This window comes from Telmatherina bonti (genome assembly GCF_933228915.1).
Source record: "Telmatherina bonti genome assembly, chromosome: 17".
NCBI classification, from domain to species: Eukaryota; Metazoa; Chordata; class Actinopteri; order Atheriniformes; family Telmatherinidae; genus Telmatherina; species Telmatherina bonti.
In genome coordinates, this window is record NC_136615.1 from 31,826,063 (window position 1) to 31,844,172 (window position 18,110).

General features: G+C 41.4%; 1 protein-coding gene across 1 annotated transcript in view; it reads right to left on the reverse strand.

Annotated features, from left to right (window-relative positions):
* Positions 1–10,289: 10,289 nt before the first annotated feature.
* Positions 10,290–18,110, reverse strand: part of atp8b1 (ATPase phospholipid transporting 8B1) — a gene marked incomplete at both ends in the record, with an annotated part of 29,299 nt that continues 21,478 nt past the window's right edge. The window contains 10 exons of the mRNA XM_079256053.1: positions 10,290–10,523; positions 11,617–11,747; positions 13,232–13,370; positions 13,474–13,719; positions 14,369–14,452; positions 15,337–15,560; positions 15,640–15,796; positions 15,879–16,007; positions 16,183–16,318; positions 18,035–18,110. Of these exons, the coding sequence (XP_079112179.1) occupies positions 10,290–10,523; positions 11,617–11,747; positions 13,232–13,370; positions 13,474–13,719; positions 14,369–14,452; positions 15,337–15,560; positions 15,640–15,796; positions 15,879–16,007; positions 16,183–16,318; positions 18,035–18,110 (1,556 nt within the window). The remainder of the gene's footprint in view (positions 10,524–11,616; positions 11,748–13,231; positions 13,371–13,473; positions 13,720–14,368; positions 14,453–15,336; positions 15,561–15,639; positions 15,797–15,878; positions 16,008–16,182; positions 16,319–18,034) is intronic.

Genomic DNA, 18,110 nt, shown 5'->3' on the forward strand with positions numbered 1-18,110 from the left:
ATTTACATTTGCATACATTCCTCTTCTTTGTGCTCCAGAAAGCAGCTTTTACAAATTGTATCTGACCGCCTTTTACTTTACTATCATTTTCAGATACATAATATCTCCAGAAATGAAAACTTATGAGAAAGCTGAAAAGTGGGATGTTTGTGGTATATTTTGTTTTACAGAATAACACGACCACATTGTTTTCACTGATCAGTCATCCATAAGTTTTCCTTTTAAATGCAGCATGTTGTGTTGTTCATGAGGAAAGAGGAAGATTTAGGTTTGTTTTTCATGTCATTCTTCCACCACTAGGTGTCACTATTTGCTCAGACTTTTAGAGTTTATTCTAATAGTAGGAAATCAGGAAAAACAGAAAACATAAACCAGGAATCTGTTGTGATAAAGAGATCTAAAAGACAAGCATGCTGATTCAGTAACAGACATGTAACACTATATGTAACACATAACAAAGTAACACATGAAACACAATAAAATATAACACTCAAAGCTTATTTTAGGGTTTGTTTTTTTTGCACATCGTTTATTTCGGTAGTCTCTGTTGTGCCCCTTTTCATTTCATTCTACAAAGACACTTGTGATGTTTTGCCATTTTTCTAACAAAGTTTTGTCATCTTTTTTATTCCTGTGGATTAAACCTGCAATCACCTCGTTTTGTCTTAAAGGTGTGCACTTACAGGGTATCGGTAAAGGTGTAAATAACAGATCTGGCCACAGAACAATTTGTCAGTTTATCAGCTTGGTTAAATTCAAGATTTAGTTATCTGTGCTGATTTAACACAATGACTTCCATTCATGTCAATTCACAGAAGCCAACTAATGTTTGAAAATGTAGTTTTTATTCCTGAACTCAGACCTTTAAACAAACAACAACCTCTTCTTTGGATGAAAATTGGCTAAAAAAATTTCTGGATGCGGATATTCAATATATTCACACATCATGGAAAAGAAAACTGAGCAGAAAAATGTCTTTCAGTCGACATTAAAGTAGGATACAGAGTAATGTTTCTCCTATTTAGTCTCAGATCAAATTAACTGGCAGATTTTATAATAAGCAACTCTGAGGACCTGGAAATGTGGCCACACACAAGGGGCAGCATTGGTTGGCAAAGAAACCGTGGGAAGGAGGTGTTTTCCAGACCAGCTGATACCAGGTATCTGAAAAAACTGCAACAATAAGGGTATCAATCAAAAAAGAAAAGAAAACTTAACCAAGTTGGTAAAGGATGAGAAAAGGAGTCGGTGTTGAGATAACAGAAGGTCTGTCATGTTCGAGTCAAAGGAAGGAGAGGGTGATACAGGCTTTTAAACTGGTCTGCAACTAGAAAACAGACAGAAGCACCGAGGAACCACTGGACCCGAACTGGCCATTAAACGGTCAGAGAAACAGGGACTGGAGAGGGTTTAAGTAGCGCTGGGGAACAATTAGGAAAGCCCAGGAGGACTGAATGAGGTTAGCTGCCTAACAAATCACCACAGGCATGGCAGAAACATGAACCATAACAGATTTTCTCTCTTTTGTGTCCAAAACACTCCTCCATCTTCATCCTGTCTCCTCTCTGAGGTCTCTCCAGCCAGTAAAAGTTATTTGTCTTGAAGTCTTATTTCTTGCTGTGTCACTTTATCTCTTCTCCATTCTTCCTCCAATAATGACTTCTTACATTTCTCTGAGAAATCTGCCATGGTGCCCGGTCAAAACAGCCAGTGTGTTGATATCCAGTTGCTAGCGTATAGCAGGGTTGTAAAGAGAAATGCTACTGCAGGAGTATTTAATCCCAACCTGCAGAAGGTTTTCTCTGTATTCCTGTTTCAACACATCTTAATTAAATTAAATAATTCTAACAGCCAATCAGGTTTAAGCCAGCTGTGTTGGAGCAGGGATACATGGAACACCTGCTGGACTGCAGACCTTGTGGGACCAAACTGAGTAACCCTGTGCTACTGTTAGCATCATGCAGCGGCCTCAGGGGGAAAAGTTGTGAAGTTTGGTTCATCAACCTCGGGATGCTGCATGGGAAGGAATGTGTATAAAAATGTAACTATAATCACACAGACTCAAAGTTTAAGTTGAGAAAATTGTGTAATGTTGCTTTAAAAGAGAACATAGTAAACATATGTTAATGAACACATGAATGAATAAACATATTTTATGAAAACTGAGACCTGACTTTATCATAGTTGCACACCTCACCCTCAGACGACAGACTTTTCTTAACACAATAAAATAAAAATAAACTGCAGTTGTAACAACAAAGAAAATGGATTTGACTACTTTGAAGTTTGACATTTTTACTTTCAATTGATGCTGTTGGCTTATTAACCATTGTATTAATATTGGCTCATTAATACAAACACAGAGAGACTCGGGAGGAGCTTCTTCCCTCAGGCTGTCAGAACTGTGAACCCACTGGTGACACTAACAAAGTGTCCTACTTTCTGCTGGAAAGCATCCTCATTTAATCATGCCACTGTCACTTGCACCACTAAGGGTTTATACATTACACACCATCTACATCTTCAGTTGGGAATATTCACCTTTTGGGTCAAATTTAGAGAAAATGTAGAAAGCTGATGATTCACAGGATTTATGTCATAAACGTCGGGCATTTAAATAGAGCCATTAAATGTTAATTCCATCATTCAAGACAATCTACTGACACAAAAAAGCTTATCACAGAGGTAATTATACCACTACAGGAAATGTCAGTGTGTCCAGTACTTGTGCTGTATTAACTGTCATCTCAGTCTGATGATATCAAAATGTGAACAGTGTACCATATTATCATTAACGTTAACCTGGGATCCAATGTCGGAGCGACAGTGGGTGTTTTAATTATTAATTCGCTGTGTCCTTAGACAAGCGGACGATCTCGGGGCACCACCCAGCCCTAAATTTGTTATATGGTCATGCAGGGAATACCGTAATATGACAATGATATTTGTCTAATAACAGATAACCATCAGTCTCAAAGTACGCTTACTGTAAGTTCTCGTCAGAGGGAACAAATCACTTCTCAAAGATCGATCACGCTACCACGACTTCTTAAAATATAACACACTTTATTAAAAACCACACCAGTTAAAATCATCAGGCACAAATGAAATTAATAATGTAAACCAGAAATAGGGTCAGCAAGCATCAAATACTGAATTAGCCAAGATGAGGATGTGAGAGCGAGCGAGAGAGAGAGAGAGAGAGAGAGAGAGAGAGAGAGAGTATGGAAGCTCGAGCCGAGCCAACAAAAAAATGTTACATAAAATTATTAAAGGTAAAGGTATGTAAGCAGCTTACATAACTTACACAACTAGGAAGGTTGGAAAGATGGCAAGTCTAATGAAGTTAACTAACTATGTCAGGGTAGACTATCAGGCGGATACCGGGGGAATGGATTTAAAAAGGGGCAGCTTCTGCTAAGACACCAGCTGGATCGGAGACAGTGGAACAATGGGTCGGCTATACTTCAGCGCCTTGGTGGTCGAGAACCCGAACCTTGGGTCCAGTGGGCAAGGATTCAGTGGTCTTCCTGATACTTGTCCAAAGGGGACCTCCACAGAAGTCAGGAGCTCGCCTGGAACCGCCTGGTTCGACGTCTGAAGCTGGACCCAACTCCGATTAGAATCCACGGGTCACGGGTACCGGCAAAGTCCTGGGATCAGCTGGAGCAGTAACGTTCTGGTTGTCCGTGCGTTACTGGTTCCAGTCTTTGTGGGCCAGGAGAGCAGCTTCGATGGAGTGTCAGAAGCAAAAATTGTTCAGCCAGAATTGGATGAGTTTTCTGGTGTTAAGCAGTCGAGCGAGCTTACTTACTTAATAAAAACGAACACGGCTCCAGACGGACAAAAACACGACTAAAGCAAACATCAAACGAAAACGAAGAGAAAACAAAAAAAGAGAACGAGAAAAAACAAGAGAGATGAAAAACAAGAGCAGGAAAAAAAGAGAAGAGGAAAAAACGAAGAAGAAGAGATAAGAGCGAGTTCCAGGAAGACCCGCAGTTAAATTTGCCAGCGCTCTGGGGCGGACTTTAGATTATCCAATCAGAGCGCAGGGGTCAGGACATGGGGTCTGAAGGTTTGGTCAAAATACTAAGTTCTTGGGGAATTTAACTTAACATTTTTCCAACCTCAAAACATGTCTATAAAATCCATTTATAGATGAGAAGAAGTATGAATGATCCTTATAAACAAGAACCTTAAAACAGTTTTGCTGCTGTCAAACAGGGAAAAGGTTTGTTAACAGGTACAAGACATTTCATCAAGACATTTCAATACCCTGCAACGATGATTTTCACTTTCCACAGACCTGGTGGGTCAAGAAATCATTTCCACACAACAAGTTCTTACTTTGAGTCAGAGTCGTTAATAACAACAGCATATAATGTTAATCACGGTGTTTTTAATCAGCCTGAAATGCATATCTCAACCTGTTCGAGGGTGTCTGCTAGATGGCGCCATTGCTCCATCCAAGGAATCAGAAATGAACTAACTTGGTAACTTCTGTGGATTTCACATCTGAAAAATGGTTAAAGTCTTGGATTAATTTAGAAAGGAAGAAGAGTCCATTTTTCCAGGTGTGCTGAGGATACATCCAGTATTTTATACAGTTTAGAATTCAGATGTGTTGAGAGAACCTCTCCAGGTGTTGGCACTTGGTGATCAGTCTGATTAGCGCCTGGCTGACTGGTATAAGGGCAGTGCTGCACACAGCAGCATCATTCTGAGAATACCTGAGTGCACATTTCTGCTGGCTGACCTTCATCCAGATAAATTCCTTTGTGGGTCTCCTTCACCCCTGCTGATCAGTTCATTACTGGTAGGTCTGAATTCCCTATCAATAAATCCTGTCTGAGCGATTATTAAATGGGTGTATTATCAGGTCTTTTCACCGTGGGGAAAAAGCATCAAGCTTTTTGCTCCGCTCTCTGGCTGACTGGGGGGATGTCTGATCGGTAAGTCATTACTGGAGTATATATTTTAGTATTGCTCTGTGACTGACCTGTTCCATGCACCACAGGGACTGAAGGCCTGGCTGATAAAAGCCTAACGAGCAAGTTCCTGGGCTGTGGCTCGTGAAGTGGGCCGCTGGAACACGGCTGCTGCTTTGCCTCTGTCTTTTTATACATTGGACGGAATCGAGAGGAATCTGCAGGCTGATGCCTGTGTTGAGGAAATTGACTGGTCTGTGTCGTCCAGTTGTGAGGACGATCCCTCCCCCTCCGTAGCTTTATCTTTCGTGGGGAAGCTGACTGTTAATGTGTTCTTTTTATTTTAGAACATTTTAATCTTTTATCAACCATTTTAGTTTAATTGTTAAAACTTCTTAAACTGGGAACAAGTCTCTGATATTTAGTGGATAAACTTGTGTGCCTTCTGTTAAACAATTCCTTGGGTGAAATTCCCAAGGTGGTCTCGCACACGACGAGAGCCGATCTACCTCTCTCGTCTTGCCACACAGAGCTTAAAAGGTTCTACTCTGGAATTTGGTCTTTGTGTGCTGTGGATACAAAGGGACCTCCTGGGGTGATGGACAACAGGCTCTTACCAGGGTCCAACTTCAAAAGGGTGCCACAGTGTGTCTGTGTAGACCCTTCCTACCAGGAACAAGATAAAATCAGCAGGGTTCCTGGTTTAAAGTGGAGGTCTGTCTACTGGATTAAGATGGATCTGATTTTTAGGACTTTCATTGAGCTCTGTTTTGGAGATGTGTGGATGGACCTCCTCAGATAAGAACTTCCTGAGTTCTTATCTGATTTGGGAGTTAACTCGGCCTTGGGAGGTTGCTACAACAGTATGATGAAGAGGACCGGATTGTTACAAGGCATCATGGAAGCAGAACAGTGAGTGGTTGATTAATGATTTAGACTTTTTTTTTTTTTTTTTTTTTTTTTTTTTTTTTTTTTTTTTTAGTACAATAAACACTGAAACTGTACGTGTCTCCAAAAGCAAAAAATCAAGTTAATCTTTTGAAAGGTTTTAGTGTATTTTAGGTACTTTCTGTCATCATACAAAAGATGAAAATTCTTAACTGTTCGTGTATGTCATCATCGAGCAGGGGTAGGCAACTCTGGTCCTCGAGGGCCACAGTTCTGCAGATGTTAGGAGTCTCTGCTGCAACACACCTGGCACACATTAAACTTTGCATAAGTCTGCCGATTAGCCATTGATTTGAAACAGGTGTGATGTTGCAGGAAAACTCCTAACATTTGCAGGACTGTGGCCCTCTAGGACAGGAGTTGCTTACCCTGGCCATAGACTGTGTAAGATGGGCGGAGCCTCTGACGTCAGCCAAAGAGCTGAATTGAAGCTACCGTTGCCATCTTGATAACGTCACGCATACCGCCGCTCACGGAAAATACAAAAATGGGCAAAGAGGTGGAGCTGAGAGGCACGATGTGACCGTGGGGGTGGATGACTGACATCCAACACCGACCTGCCTGTGACTAAGAGCTATCAGAGCTAATTGGCTAAGCTAAAGCTAAGTCACGCTGTTAACCAGCTGAAAACTGCAGTTCTACACTCTGCCATCTTGCAGCAAGATTTCACATACCTGCCAATCAAAACGAGACACCCGTAATTATGCCTTTTTTTTTTTTTTAAAAGTACCAGATGAAATTGTTTATAAATGGATGAGTCATAAAAATGAGATTTAAAAAAAAAAAAAAAAAAACTCACTCACCCTGAAGTTGTCATGAAGGTAAGCCTGACCTATTAAACCTGAAATGATTTTTGTATCAGACTGTAAACATGTGTGTTTCTGCTGTGAAGCTGGCTTTTAACATGGGAGTCTATGGGGATTTGCTCTTTAGAGCCCCTAGTGGATGACACTAGGGGCTCTAGTGTCATCCACTAGATGACACTAGTGGCAAAAAAATGGCAAAGCCATTTTTTTGTCACTTTCACACAGGTTTCACTTTTTATCGTGGGATGTTTCCCCTTGGCAACATCCACACAATATACATTCCCTGCACTGTGGGATCTTGTCCCTTTTTAACATGTCTTGTTAGTGTTGCGTTTACTTGTTGGTGTTAAATGGGTGTGCGTATTCTCGGAAGCTTTTACGAATGCATTTCATTGCCATTTTGTATACATGTGACAACTTTAATTGTATTATATTGATCATTAACACCCCGGGTGTTCAGCAATTCCCACTGAAGTGAGAACTTCAGAGTGAGAAGATTTTAGGAGCATCTTAGAAATTATAGTATAGATGTTTGATATTTTCATTTCCAGTTGCTGATATAATTGGTCACTGTACAGATAATGTAAGGTGGTGTTTTTACACCCCCAGATTCATCAAGTACAGTTTGTATCTTCTTGAAATGTAGACTGCAAAATACACATTCCTTCATTTGAAATAATCTTCCATCCTAAAAGTGTCCATTTTTTTTCTAACTGGCTTGCAGTTGCGTACTTTCATAACCTCAAAATAAAATGACCCAGCATTTAATCTTCTACCGCCCCAATAACTGAATGACATCAAATCCTGTCACCCAGTTCTAAGAGATTAGGAATAAACTGAACAAATCCTTCTCGATACCCCCTAAAATGTTCCCCAAGTTAACACTATACTTTTCAGGAAGCCAAACTCTCTTCCTGCAGGTGCTCCTGATTGTCTGAGACTGTAGGATGGTCACTGGGGTAACAGCTGCTTGTCACATTTTTCTTTTTTTCCTCATCTTTGACTTGTCATTTTACTGATTTTAATCTTGTTTATTTCCTTTCTTTTGTCCCATCAGGTTCATATGTAGATTCAGCAACATAGAAATTCGAGAGAAGTACTTGCATATCAAGACATTCATCATGAATGTTTGCTTCTAACTACAAAGACCTAAGAGAAATTACTAAAACATGAACTAATCAGAAACGGTTTATTCTACATTAGAAGACAAGTTATTTGGTGCTGTTATAACTTTTCATCCTCCATCTTTGCACGTGTAGAAATAAGAGGACCCTCCATATAAAATGTGTTGGCATGGCGACACTGACACACTGATCACCTGCAGTTAAACATACAGCTGTTTGCAGCTGTGTCTTCTCTATTTGCAGATAATTCAGTCACATGGGTTCTCTAATTTTAGCTTCTGGATGTTCCCAGCACTGGTTGTCACAGTAGGGCTTTGTGGCCATTTAGTAAAATTTCATATCATTAAAAATGGTGCACTTAAACTAAACTTCATTTCACTATTTATTCACATTCTTACTCATTGCCCCCGCATGCTAGGTCAGTGGTGTCCAGTTCCAGTCCTCGAGGGCCACAATCCTGCAGGTTTTCCATGTATCCTTGTTCCAACCCACCTGACTCAAATTAACCAGTCATTGTGCAGAACTCCATCAGCTGTTGGATCCATTTAATAGAAGCCAGGTGTGTTGGAGCAGGGATACTTCAAAAACCTGCAGGACAGCGGCCCTCGAGCAGCAGATGTCTGAACCAAAATGTCCATTCTCCTCAGACATTGAAACAGACTGATTGGAGACTAAAAGGCAACAGGAAGTCGTATCACTGGTTCCAACCAGGAAATCATCTCTAAACACACAACAAACCCCAAAGCAGCAAACTAAACTGGTGTATGGAGCCTTGTTATATTTGAAGCACCAACCAGCACAAGTAACCATCATTACCAGTAAGCTGTTCCAGCATCACAGCAAACTGTACGGCTATCTGTGTACCTTATCTTTGCCAGAATGATTCACTGTCAAGGGAGACGTGTCATGTATATGGCTGCCCTTGAAATTCTGAATACTTTTATTGAAATCAGTGTTGATATGGAAGCACCGGACCTGACAGAGAAGGAAAAAAAAAAAAAAGAAAGCGTGTCTAAGCTGCTAAAACCACTGTATTTACAAAAACAAAAGAGTTACAGAACAACAAGATAAGATGTTTTCAAAGAAATCCAAAACTGCAGTCACACATTAAAAAGCAGATATTTTACGTTGTAACGTCGACTGGAAGTTCATCACTTCTTGGGAAGAATTAAGATCTTTGTGTAGCGGTACATCAAAATGAATTGTTTTAGTAAATACGACGATGGTAAACATTTCATGTTTGTGTTGTTGGTGTGTGAAAACCAGAAACACTAGTTGTTGCAGTGGTTCTAAACTAACCAGACTAGCTTTGGGAGGACTCGTGCATGTGGCGGAACAACAAATCTGCAGCAGCTGTGTGATAAAGCTAACTGAAGAATGTTTAGCATCAAGAAGTGTGTTCTGAATAAAAAAAGCTGGTTCAACTCGGCATCAGAGTCTGAGCTGCACACTGGGGGGAAAAAAACAGACAACAGATTGCTAAATGTGCCCTTGGCTTTTATTAATAACCATGATAAAAACCGGTGTCACATGACTGCGACCAACCTGCAGCAGCCGTCTGCTGCCATCCAGCCAGTAATAAAAGACTATCCAGTAACAGTACCACGAGGAGGAAAACAGGAAGTATGGTCAGGTTTAGCTTAGCACCGTCTCCCAGATGTTCAGTGTGAACATTAACCGTAAGAAAGTTGTAAACAAGCAGAAAATCCTTATTTTCCTTCTTTTGGATTCAATGAAAACAGGATTTTTAAAAAAATCTTTTAAGAGGTTAAAACAATGGAGATGAAGATAATTTAAGAACTTCTACAGAAAAGTAAAACAGAAGAAAACCAGAACAAGTCGGCTCTGAAAGCGACTCCAGCACGACGCTTCAGAGCAGGAAGAGAAAAAAAAAAAAAATCACTATTTACAAGTCATTCTTAAATATGGACACTAACTCATGACATCTAACATCCCACAACTAGTTAAAATAAAACATTAAAACATATGTGATGTGTTTAGCTTCATCTGCCGTAACAAAGGAACTGTTTGGGCTCAGACTTTTAGACAATTAACCGTTGTCGCTAAATGTTAAACAAAGAAAATAAAGCTAAAACTTATTAAATAACGTCAGTTTCCCAGCAGCCGCAGAGGCGCTGAACAAGCATAAACAGTAAAAAGAAGGTCTTTATTTTAAAAATCCTGAGTTAAACAACATTGTCGGTCACACGGAGTGACTTCAGACCTCCTAACGGCGGTCGCTTCTTCGGTGAGTTTAGATTCTTTTTTTTTTCTTGCTATAAATCAGGACGTCTGAGCAGAGGCGACGAGTTCAGGTCAGACACAAAGCTGTCTGGTTTCTCCATAAAAACTCATCATCAGGGGGAGGAGCTTCTGTTCTCTCATCCCTCAGAGAAAAAGGTCCGTTTCAGACGCTCCTCACTCTCCCAGACGTTTCCAACCCGACCGCTTGGCTCCGCCTCACGCTCTGCCTTCCCCTCTCAGATGTTTTCATCCTCTCTTCGTGGAACCTCCCTGATGCTGTCCTGGGGTCCGCTGCGGGCGGGCGGGCGCCGCCGAATGCTCCGGCCGGACAAGATGAGGTCAGCGTAGCCTTGGGAGTGAGAGAAGGCGTAAGCAGAGCGGCGGGAACGGCGGCCGCGCTGGAAGGCTGGAGCCCTCTTCTTCTCCTCCTCCGCCAGCTCCATCTCGTACTTCTTCCTGTTTCTCTGCACCTGGAGGATGATGGGAAACCAGCAGGTAAATGGAAAAGTTGTCCAGTTTGTTTCATTCCTGCCAGATTCCAGCTCATAATAGTTAGACGAAAAGGAAAAAGTGAGAAAATGAAGGCATTAGATCGTAGACAAATTGTCTGTTACCATGACTACCACTGTATTATGGGTACTATCCAAAACGTGTGTATAGCGCACCACATCATGATTGTCGTCATCCTCAGGATGTTTTAACGTCTGGACCAGGGATCCTCAACCCTGGTCCTCGATAGGGCAGCCAGATGTCACGCTTTGTGCGGGATCGTCCCGTATTTCTGCTTCTTTTAACACGTCCCACAAAACGGGACCCTGTCGCATCACACTGCCTGCTGATTTTATTGACACTCATGTCAATCAAACTAGGAGGCGGGACTTAATGCACATCTAGGATGCGCCGGGAGACGACAGCAGCGAAGAAGAAAAGTTTAAAGAAAAGCAGATATTCCTGGGTTAAACCTGTTCCAGGAGACTGTGAAGGTATTTTGTGATGTTTGTCAGTAATTTTTCCGTGTCACAAAAAGACGTGCTACTCTGGAGGCTTCCCAGTCAGTGGACATGTTCCTGATAAAGCCTCGACTGCTACTTTTGATTCCTGATAACGTGAAAGGAACAAGGAAATAATATGCAAGCTTTTACTGTTTCTCTTTGTCAGAGAACTTCAATTTCAGTTTAAAAAAAAAAAACAGATTTGTTATGTTTGGATAGTAATTTTATTACCAAAGAGGAGAAAATAAAGGTTTTTTGTTTTTTTTTTAAACTTTGTCATGAACGAGTGGAATCACACCTTGTCCCACATTTTCATTGTCTTTGTCCCACATTTAGTGAGAAAATCTGGTCACCCTGGTCCACGAGGACCAGTGTCCTGCTGGTTTTCTACGCGTCCCGGCTGGAACACACCCGACTGACTCAGACAAGCTCTGGACACGTCTCTTCACAGTAAATACACGTTGGTTTTAATCAGGTGTGTTGCAGCAGGGACACTTGGAAAGCCTGCAGGACACAGACCATCGAGGACCAGGACTGACCGTCCCTGCACGAGGACACCCAGAGGTCTTACCTTGTCTCCCTCAGAGGGCCAGATGGTTGTATAGATGAACTGGATGCAGATGACGGGCAGCAGGCTGATGCCCACCGTCAGGATGATGGTCAGCCACAGGTACGGCTGGCGGAGAGCGTTCGATGCCGCACCTACAGCAAAGAAAATTCCATTTCATTTCCACCAAAGCCTTTAACATAAAGTAAAACTTCCATCACAGACATGCAGAGAAGCAGGCTTGTGTTGATGGCGTTTTGGGGACGTAGAAATTTTACGGGTCAGATGTGTCGGTCCCTGAAAACACAAACTGAACCGAATCCTGCTGTGTAGAAACGCGACAGTAGATGTCTGATTTCAGGCCCATTTATTCTCCCTTTACAGTCTGTTTCAAACGTCACTTCATGCCTTCCTCACGCCGGTGTGGTTGCTATGCAACACATCCACTAGAGGGCGGTGCAAAGCTGAATGCACCAGAGTTCCCACGTTGGCGTAGGACGACTGAAGACATCACAGCGTTCTTGGAAATACATAAATGGAGGCAATGCAGCAGCTTCTTGGTTCTTTTCACAGACATACAGTCGTCCTCAGTTGTACTCATACCCCCCCCCCAGCTGCCTGTGAAATAAACTAAAACTGACCAAAGTAAAAATAAAAAAGCAAACATGTGTTCCTGATACAGTTTCCATTCCAGTCAGGTGTTTTTTGTTCCTCCCAGTCAGACTTCTGCACCTGCTGACAGGGACTTTGTCCCACTGTTCAACAGAAAAGGGTTTTAATTTGTCCAGGACCCATTTGTTTGGTTTTTTTTTTCTTCAAGTCAATTCAATGAAATCATAATCTGGCTAATTTCTAGTTACTGTTCCTTTTTTAAGTCTCCAGTTATCGGAGTGACTGTTGTAAATTCAGCCTTTTCTTTAATGAAAGGGGAGGAAGACATCTGAGGACGGCTGTACAGCTCAATGCTGTCCCCACAGTTCCCAGTGGTCCCACTCTGATCTGCCCATCAGCAAAAGGCCCCAAAAAACTGACCTAATTACACATGTAGAGGATGCAGAAGACTAGATGTTAAATATGCACTTTTAACGTGGAGCATAAATGTTTGAAGTGGAAGAAGCTGAAATATTCCCAACAACCAGCATAAAGACTGGCGGTGTGTTGAAGGACAGCCATGCAGGCAGGAAACTGCTGTTTCATCAGAAACCTAACCTGATCCGTGGTCACACAAGCTGTTTGCATTCTGTAACTTCCTTTTAAATGAATGGAAATTTAACACGGGGAAGACCAGTTCAACGTTCCCAGACTTCTTGTACAGAGAATCTCCACCCACGCTCCTCATGCTTCCTTCTTCAATCTCAAGATCATTTCTGACCACAGGACTCTTTTCTCCTTACATTAGTGCAGCTTTTAAATAAAATCTCTCATGAAACTTGAATTATCATCCAAGTTTCTGGTCCATAACACACACAAACATAAAAAACAAGTTTCCATGACTTGCAGGCAGCTGATAGGATTTTATCTGCTAACTAAATGACAACTTTCCACTTTAAAGGAGATAAAATATTAATGCTTTGAAATGGAGACTGTAGTCGGAAAGGTCAGTTCAGCGTGGCGCCGTGGCGGCTGGTGACCGACTAACCTGTGAAGGTGAACACCGAGGGGAAGATGACGTGGATTCCTGCACTGTGGATGTCAAACATGATCCCAAAGTAGATGGCGATGCTGCCCAACACGGCAAAGCAGTTAACGAAGGTCCAGTATGAGGTGTCCAAAGAGATCTGGACAAAAAACAAGCAGGTAAACGTTAGACAGTACGTACACACTTTATTCTGAGCGCGCACACACACACACACACACACACACACACACACACACACACACCTGCAGGTTGACTGTAAAAATCAAGGAGGAGGCGGTTACGACGGCGAAGGACTGCAGGTCTGAGGGAGCTTCTCCGTCCTGCCCCATCGTCTGCACAAATGCTCCGTAAGGGATGAAGAAGATGATGAGAGAGACGAAGATGCCGTGGAACAAGCTGATGAAGAAATTCTTATAGTTGAACATCGCCCCCTGCTGGCCGGGAAGGTAGAGCTTCGGGAATTTAAGGCTGAGTCTGTCGTTTACGTCCTGCAACACAAACAAATACATCCCATGTTAAATGGAACCAATGTTGATGTGTTGGTTTGGAGGAGGAACCCTTTTGATGAAACACGCCGACAATGTCTAACTTCATTAGTTTTACCTTTTATATGATGATTATTTAATTTCCTACTTTAAAGTGAAGCAATCCATCCATATATTTATATCAACTTTTATATAAGAATCTGCATTTCTTCCAGTTAATATAAAAGTACCCATTAAAAGCTGAGTGCATCATTTTTGATACATAGTTTTCTGAGACCCATCGCATCATTTTATGGTAAAAATACTTTGACAAAAACTGTCGTAAACAATCTGATACTAGTCTTCTGCCCCCTGCTGGACACCTTTTGCTCTAAAATAATTTACTCAGCACAAATAAAACGTATGAAAGTATTTTTATTTTTGGCACATTGTGCTAAAAAGGTCCAATAAAGAATTCAAATGAAAAAAATATATATTTTGACAATTTTTGGGGGTCAGGATTTAAAAAGGTCAAATATTTATCTATAGTTTAGTTTACTTTTTATCTATTCGGTTTCCCCAAAGTCTTTATTCTGTCATTTTAATTCTAAACTATATTACACACACACACACACACACACACACACACACATATATATTTTTATTCTTTCACCTGGTCAAGAAGTCCGACCAGCAGCACAGGTAAGCTGCTGTACGCCAGGTTGTAGAGAGTGATGAACCAGTCTTCGAAGGCGACCTGCAGAAAGAGCAGCAATCATGCAGCATTTCTGACGAGTGCACATGAACATCGACTCAACGGGAGACTGAGTGAACGGATGGGGGTCATCTGTCATTAAGTTTTACAACTAATAAAATAAAAAAAGAATACAGAATCTAAATCAATATAAGAATAAATAGGACATATTTCAGACTTTCTTAATTTGACAAATTAAAAAATGTTCCTGTAAAATGTGACTTCACCCATAAATGTAAGATTAACTACAACAAACAAATACTGTGCAGCCAGTATTATTTATACCTTCTGGGCTACCGTACTAAGATTTAGTTCAGAGGTGTCCAGCTCCGGTCCTCGAGGGCCAGAATCCTGCAGGTTTTCTATGCATCCCTGCTCAGACACACCTGATTCAAATTAATTAGTAGTAGAGCTTAATCAGTTGTGCACGTCATTGGCTGTTTGATCCATTTAGTGGAAGCTAGATGTGTTGGAACAGGAATACATGGGAAACCTGCAGGACAGCGGCCCTCGAGGACCGACTTTGGACACCCCTGATTTAGTTGGTTGTTCACATTCTAACCACCAAATAATCATTTACTGAACTAGTATATTAATCTTTTTTTTTTTTTTTTTTTTTTGTGGAAAAAAACCTCCAGGTGAAAAACATTTAATTACTAAAAAATAAAAATAAAAATTTAAAAAACGATAAAAATTCTAACAAAAATAAAAATATTCAAAAAGAAATAAAAAATGAAAATAAAAAATTGAAATATCTAAATAGAGGAAAATCAGTGTGTGATGGTTTTCCCGTCACATGGCTGCGTTAGCAGAAGCAAAGTGAAACATTCGTTGGTTCGTTTGACCAAGCGAAGCTTAAATCTCATGAGGAGCGCAGAGCTGCTGACCTGTGAGGAGTATCCGCTGAAGAAAGAGTACCAGAAATGGATCAGAGTGAAGGCGAAGTTCTTGAAGAAGAAGAAACGCAGGAATTTGCACATTCGGATGTAGGACCAGCGGCCGTGCACCAGCAGGAGGCGCTGCAGGTAACGGAACTGAGCGAAGGCGTAGTCGCTGGACATGACGGCCTGCATCCCCTCCTGACCGCTGATGCCCACACCGATGTCTGCAGCTGGACAGGAGGAGCAGAACGAGGGATCAGAGAAAGTTCTCACAGCCATGACACCTTCAGAAGGTGGCGCAGTCCTTACTTTTGATCATGTTGACGTCGTTTGCTCCGTCGCCGATGGACAACGTCACGGCCTTCTTGTACTTCTTCACCAAACTCACCACATTAGCTTTTTGTTTGGGTGTGACGCGACAGCAGATGACCGCCTCACACTCGCAGGCCATGTCCACAAAGTCGATCTTTGGAAGGGGGAAAAAATTTTTTTAAATTTTGCTTGTTCGTTATGATGATACAAACGGAAAGAGCAGCGTCTAGTTTCACCTGCCGCAACTCCTTCTCCTTGTCATCCATAGGCTGGCCATCTTGAGGGGTGCTGGGAGGAGGTCGCCTTCCTAGACGACGAAGACGAAGGCGACGACGTTTCTTCTTCTTTTCATAAAGAATCTCATTCTTTAAAAAAAATAAAAACAAAACAAGGTCATAAAGAGAAAAAACAGACAGACTTTCAGTTACCTTCTTGATCTTTTAGAAAGGAACTTGAAGATCGAAGCTTCAAGAGTTGTAAAAAGCTAAATGAACCATCTGGTTTGAGTTTGAAACGGTATTAGTGTTGAAAGAATCTAACCAGCCATCCTCCAGTGATGATGAGAGCGTTTTTGCCCGGTTCAGGGAAGAAAGGCTCCTTGGGTTTCTTTTTGCCTCGGTGAGAACCTGAAGGTGGTTCATTTCTCCTCCTAGTCTGACGAATTCTCAGCTTCTCACTGCAGACACAGTGAAGTATATGGTAAGTAACATTGTTAACACAAAGGTGTACCACTTAAAAGACAAAAAATAGACCAATCAGTGAATGATTGGTTTAAAGGTCCAGTGTTAGATCTACTGACATCTAGTGGTGAAGAAGGGGCATAGAAATTCAGTCAGAAGCCAAAATTCGTCCAGACCAGGAGCTTCAGGTCCGATGATGACCGCACTACAGGCAAGTACTTCAACAACAGTGTACATAAGTACTGTCTTCTTCTATGGTTCTTTAAACCATTTATGGGGCAAGTGACTATTTTTTTTTATCACTTTGTTTTCTTTCATATTCAGCATGAAACTATTTTTTCTTTTAATGTAAGAGACTGGAGGTTGTTGGGGAAAATTGTTATGAGTTTGGTTTGTATTAAGTATTAGACATATATGCATTGATTTGCTGTGATCCTGCTGTGTTTTGTGTCTATGCACAAAGCTTTCTTTAAGTCATATGATCCTTGTCTGGAATGTGCAGACAAAGTCTGAGACAGGAAGAGTTTCATGCAGGGCATCGGTTTTTGTCAACTGCTTGGTTGACCAGTTGTCTAAAGGTTAGAGGTTAAAGGTAATAAAGTAATATAGTGAGTGATTGATGCTTAGCGAGTTCAGTTTAGTCTTAAATAAGAGATAATGATTGTTTCATATGGTGTGCCCAGCAACTAGGAGGAGTTAAGCATGGTTTATAATCGGGTGTTACTTCAGCATCTGCAGAGAGAGTTCTCTCTCCAAGCTCCAGCGTGTGCTTGTATTAGTTTATAATAAAATGTTCATTGTAAGAAGACAGTTGACTCTTAGATGTATTACAACTTCTCAAGACCAGAGTATTTTCCACCACAAGGTCTTGGTACCTTCATACCAGGACAATTTTAGGTTATAATTTCTAATTTCAAGGTATTTCATTGAATGCCCTATAAAGGGTTAAGGCATTGATTATCCCAAACAGTGTGAAACTGGCATCTATAAAACACAGCAGGTGCTGCAGTTTTAAAGCAAAGTTTGGTTTCACAGTTGTTTGTCCTTTCAGAGGCACCGTATAAAGCTGCTCTGTATGTCGAACGACGGCAAGTTAAGAGATTAGATACCGATAGAAACAAGGTTTTTAACTCTTTGGCTGTCAAACCAAACCTGTCAAGTATCCCATTTTGGCTGCAAAACTCCTGTCTTTGTTGTTTTTTTTTTAACCAGCTTTCCCCGCATCTGAGACAAAGCCCCAGTCCCTGAGAACAATAATGCCATGACAACACAATTTGGCCATGTGTGCCTGTCCAGACGTCTTCCTAGTGGACAGTCTGACTGCGCACACAACACATTGTGAATGCACTGTGTGTGTGCACCCCGAAGATGGCCAGACACTCACAGCCGGCCACATCAGCCCTCCATATCTGTAGTCCCAGAAGTCGGTATTCTGTTGGTCCTGAAAGATGAGCCAAAATGCTCCAAAGCGTTGGCAGAATGGGATTCTGCCATGAAAGTCTGGCAGCCAATAAGTTCATGAAACTAAATGTTTCTGTAATTGACCTGTGATTCTGCAACACTGACTCTTGACTTTGGACAGTTGAACGTCTGCTCCAGACTAAATGCTGCGTTTGTTGCCAGTTTTATTAAAAGCATTATCTTTTATGCTTATTTCTGTTTTATTCTCATGGACGGAGGTCGTACACAGATCCTCATTTCCACAGACTTACTTGACATCCTCTCCGTAGTGGATCTCCATGTCGTCAGTCAGAAGTGAGCAGGAGTATCCAATGTTTTCTGCAGTTT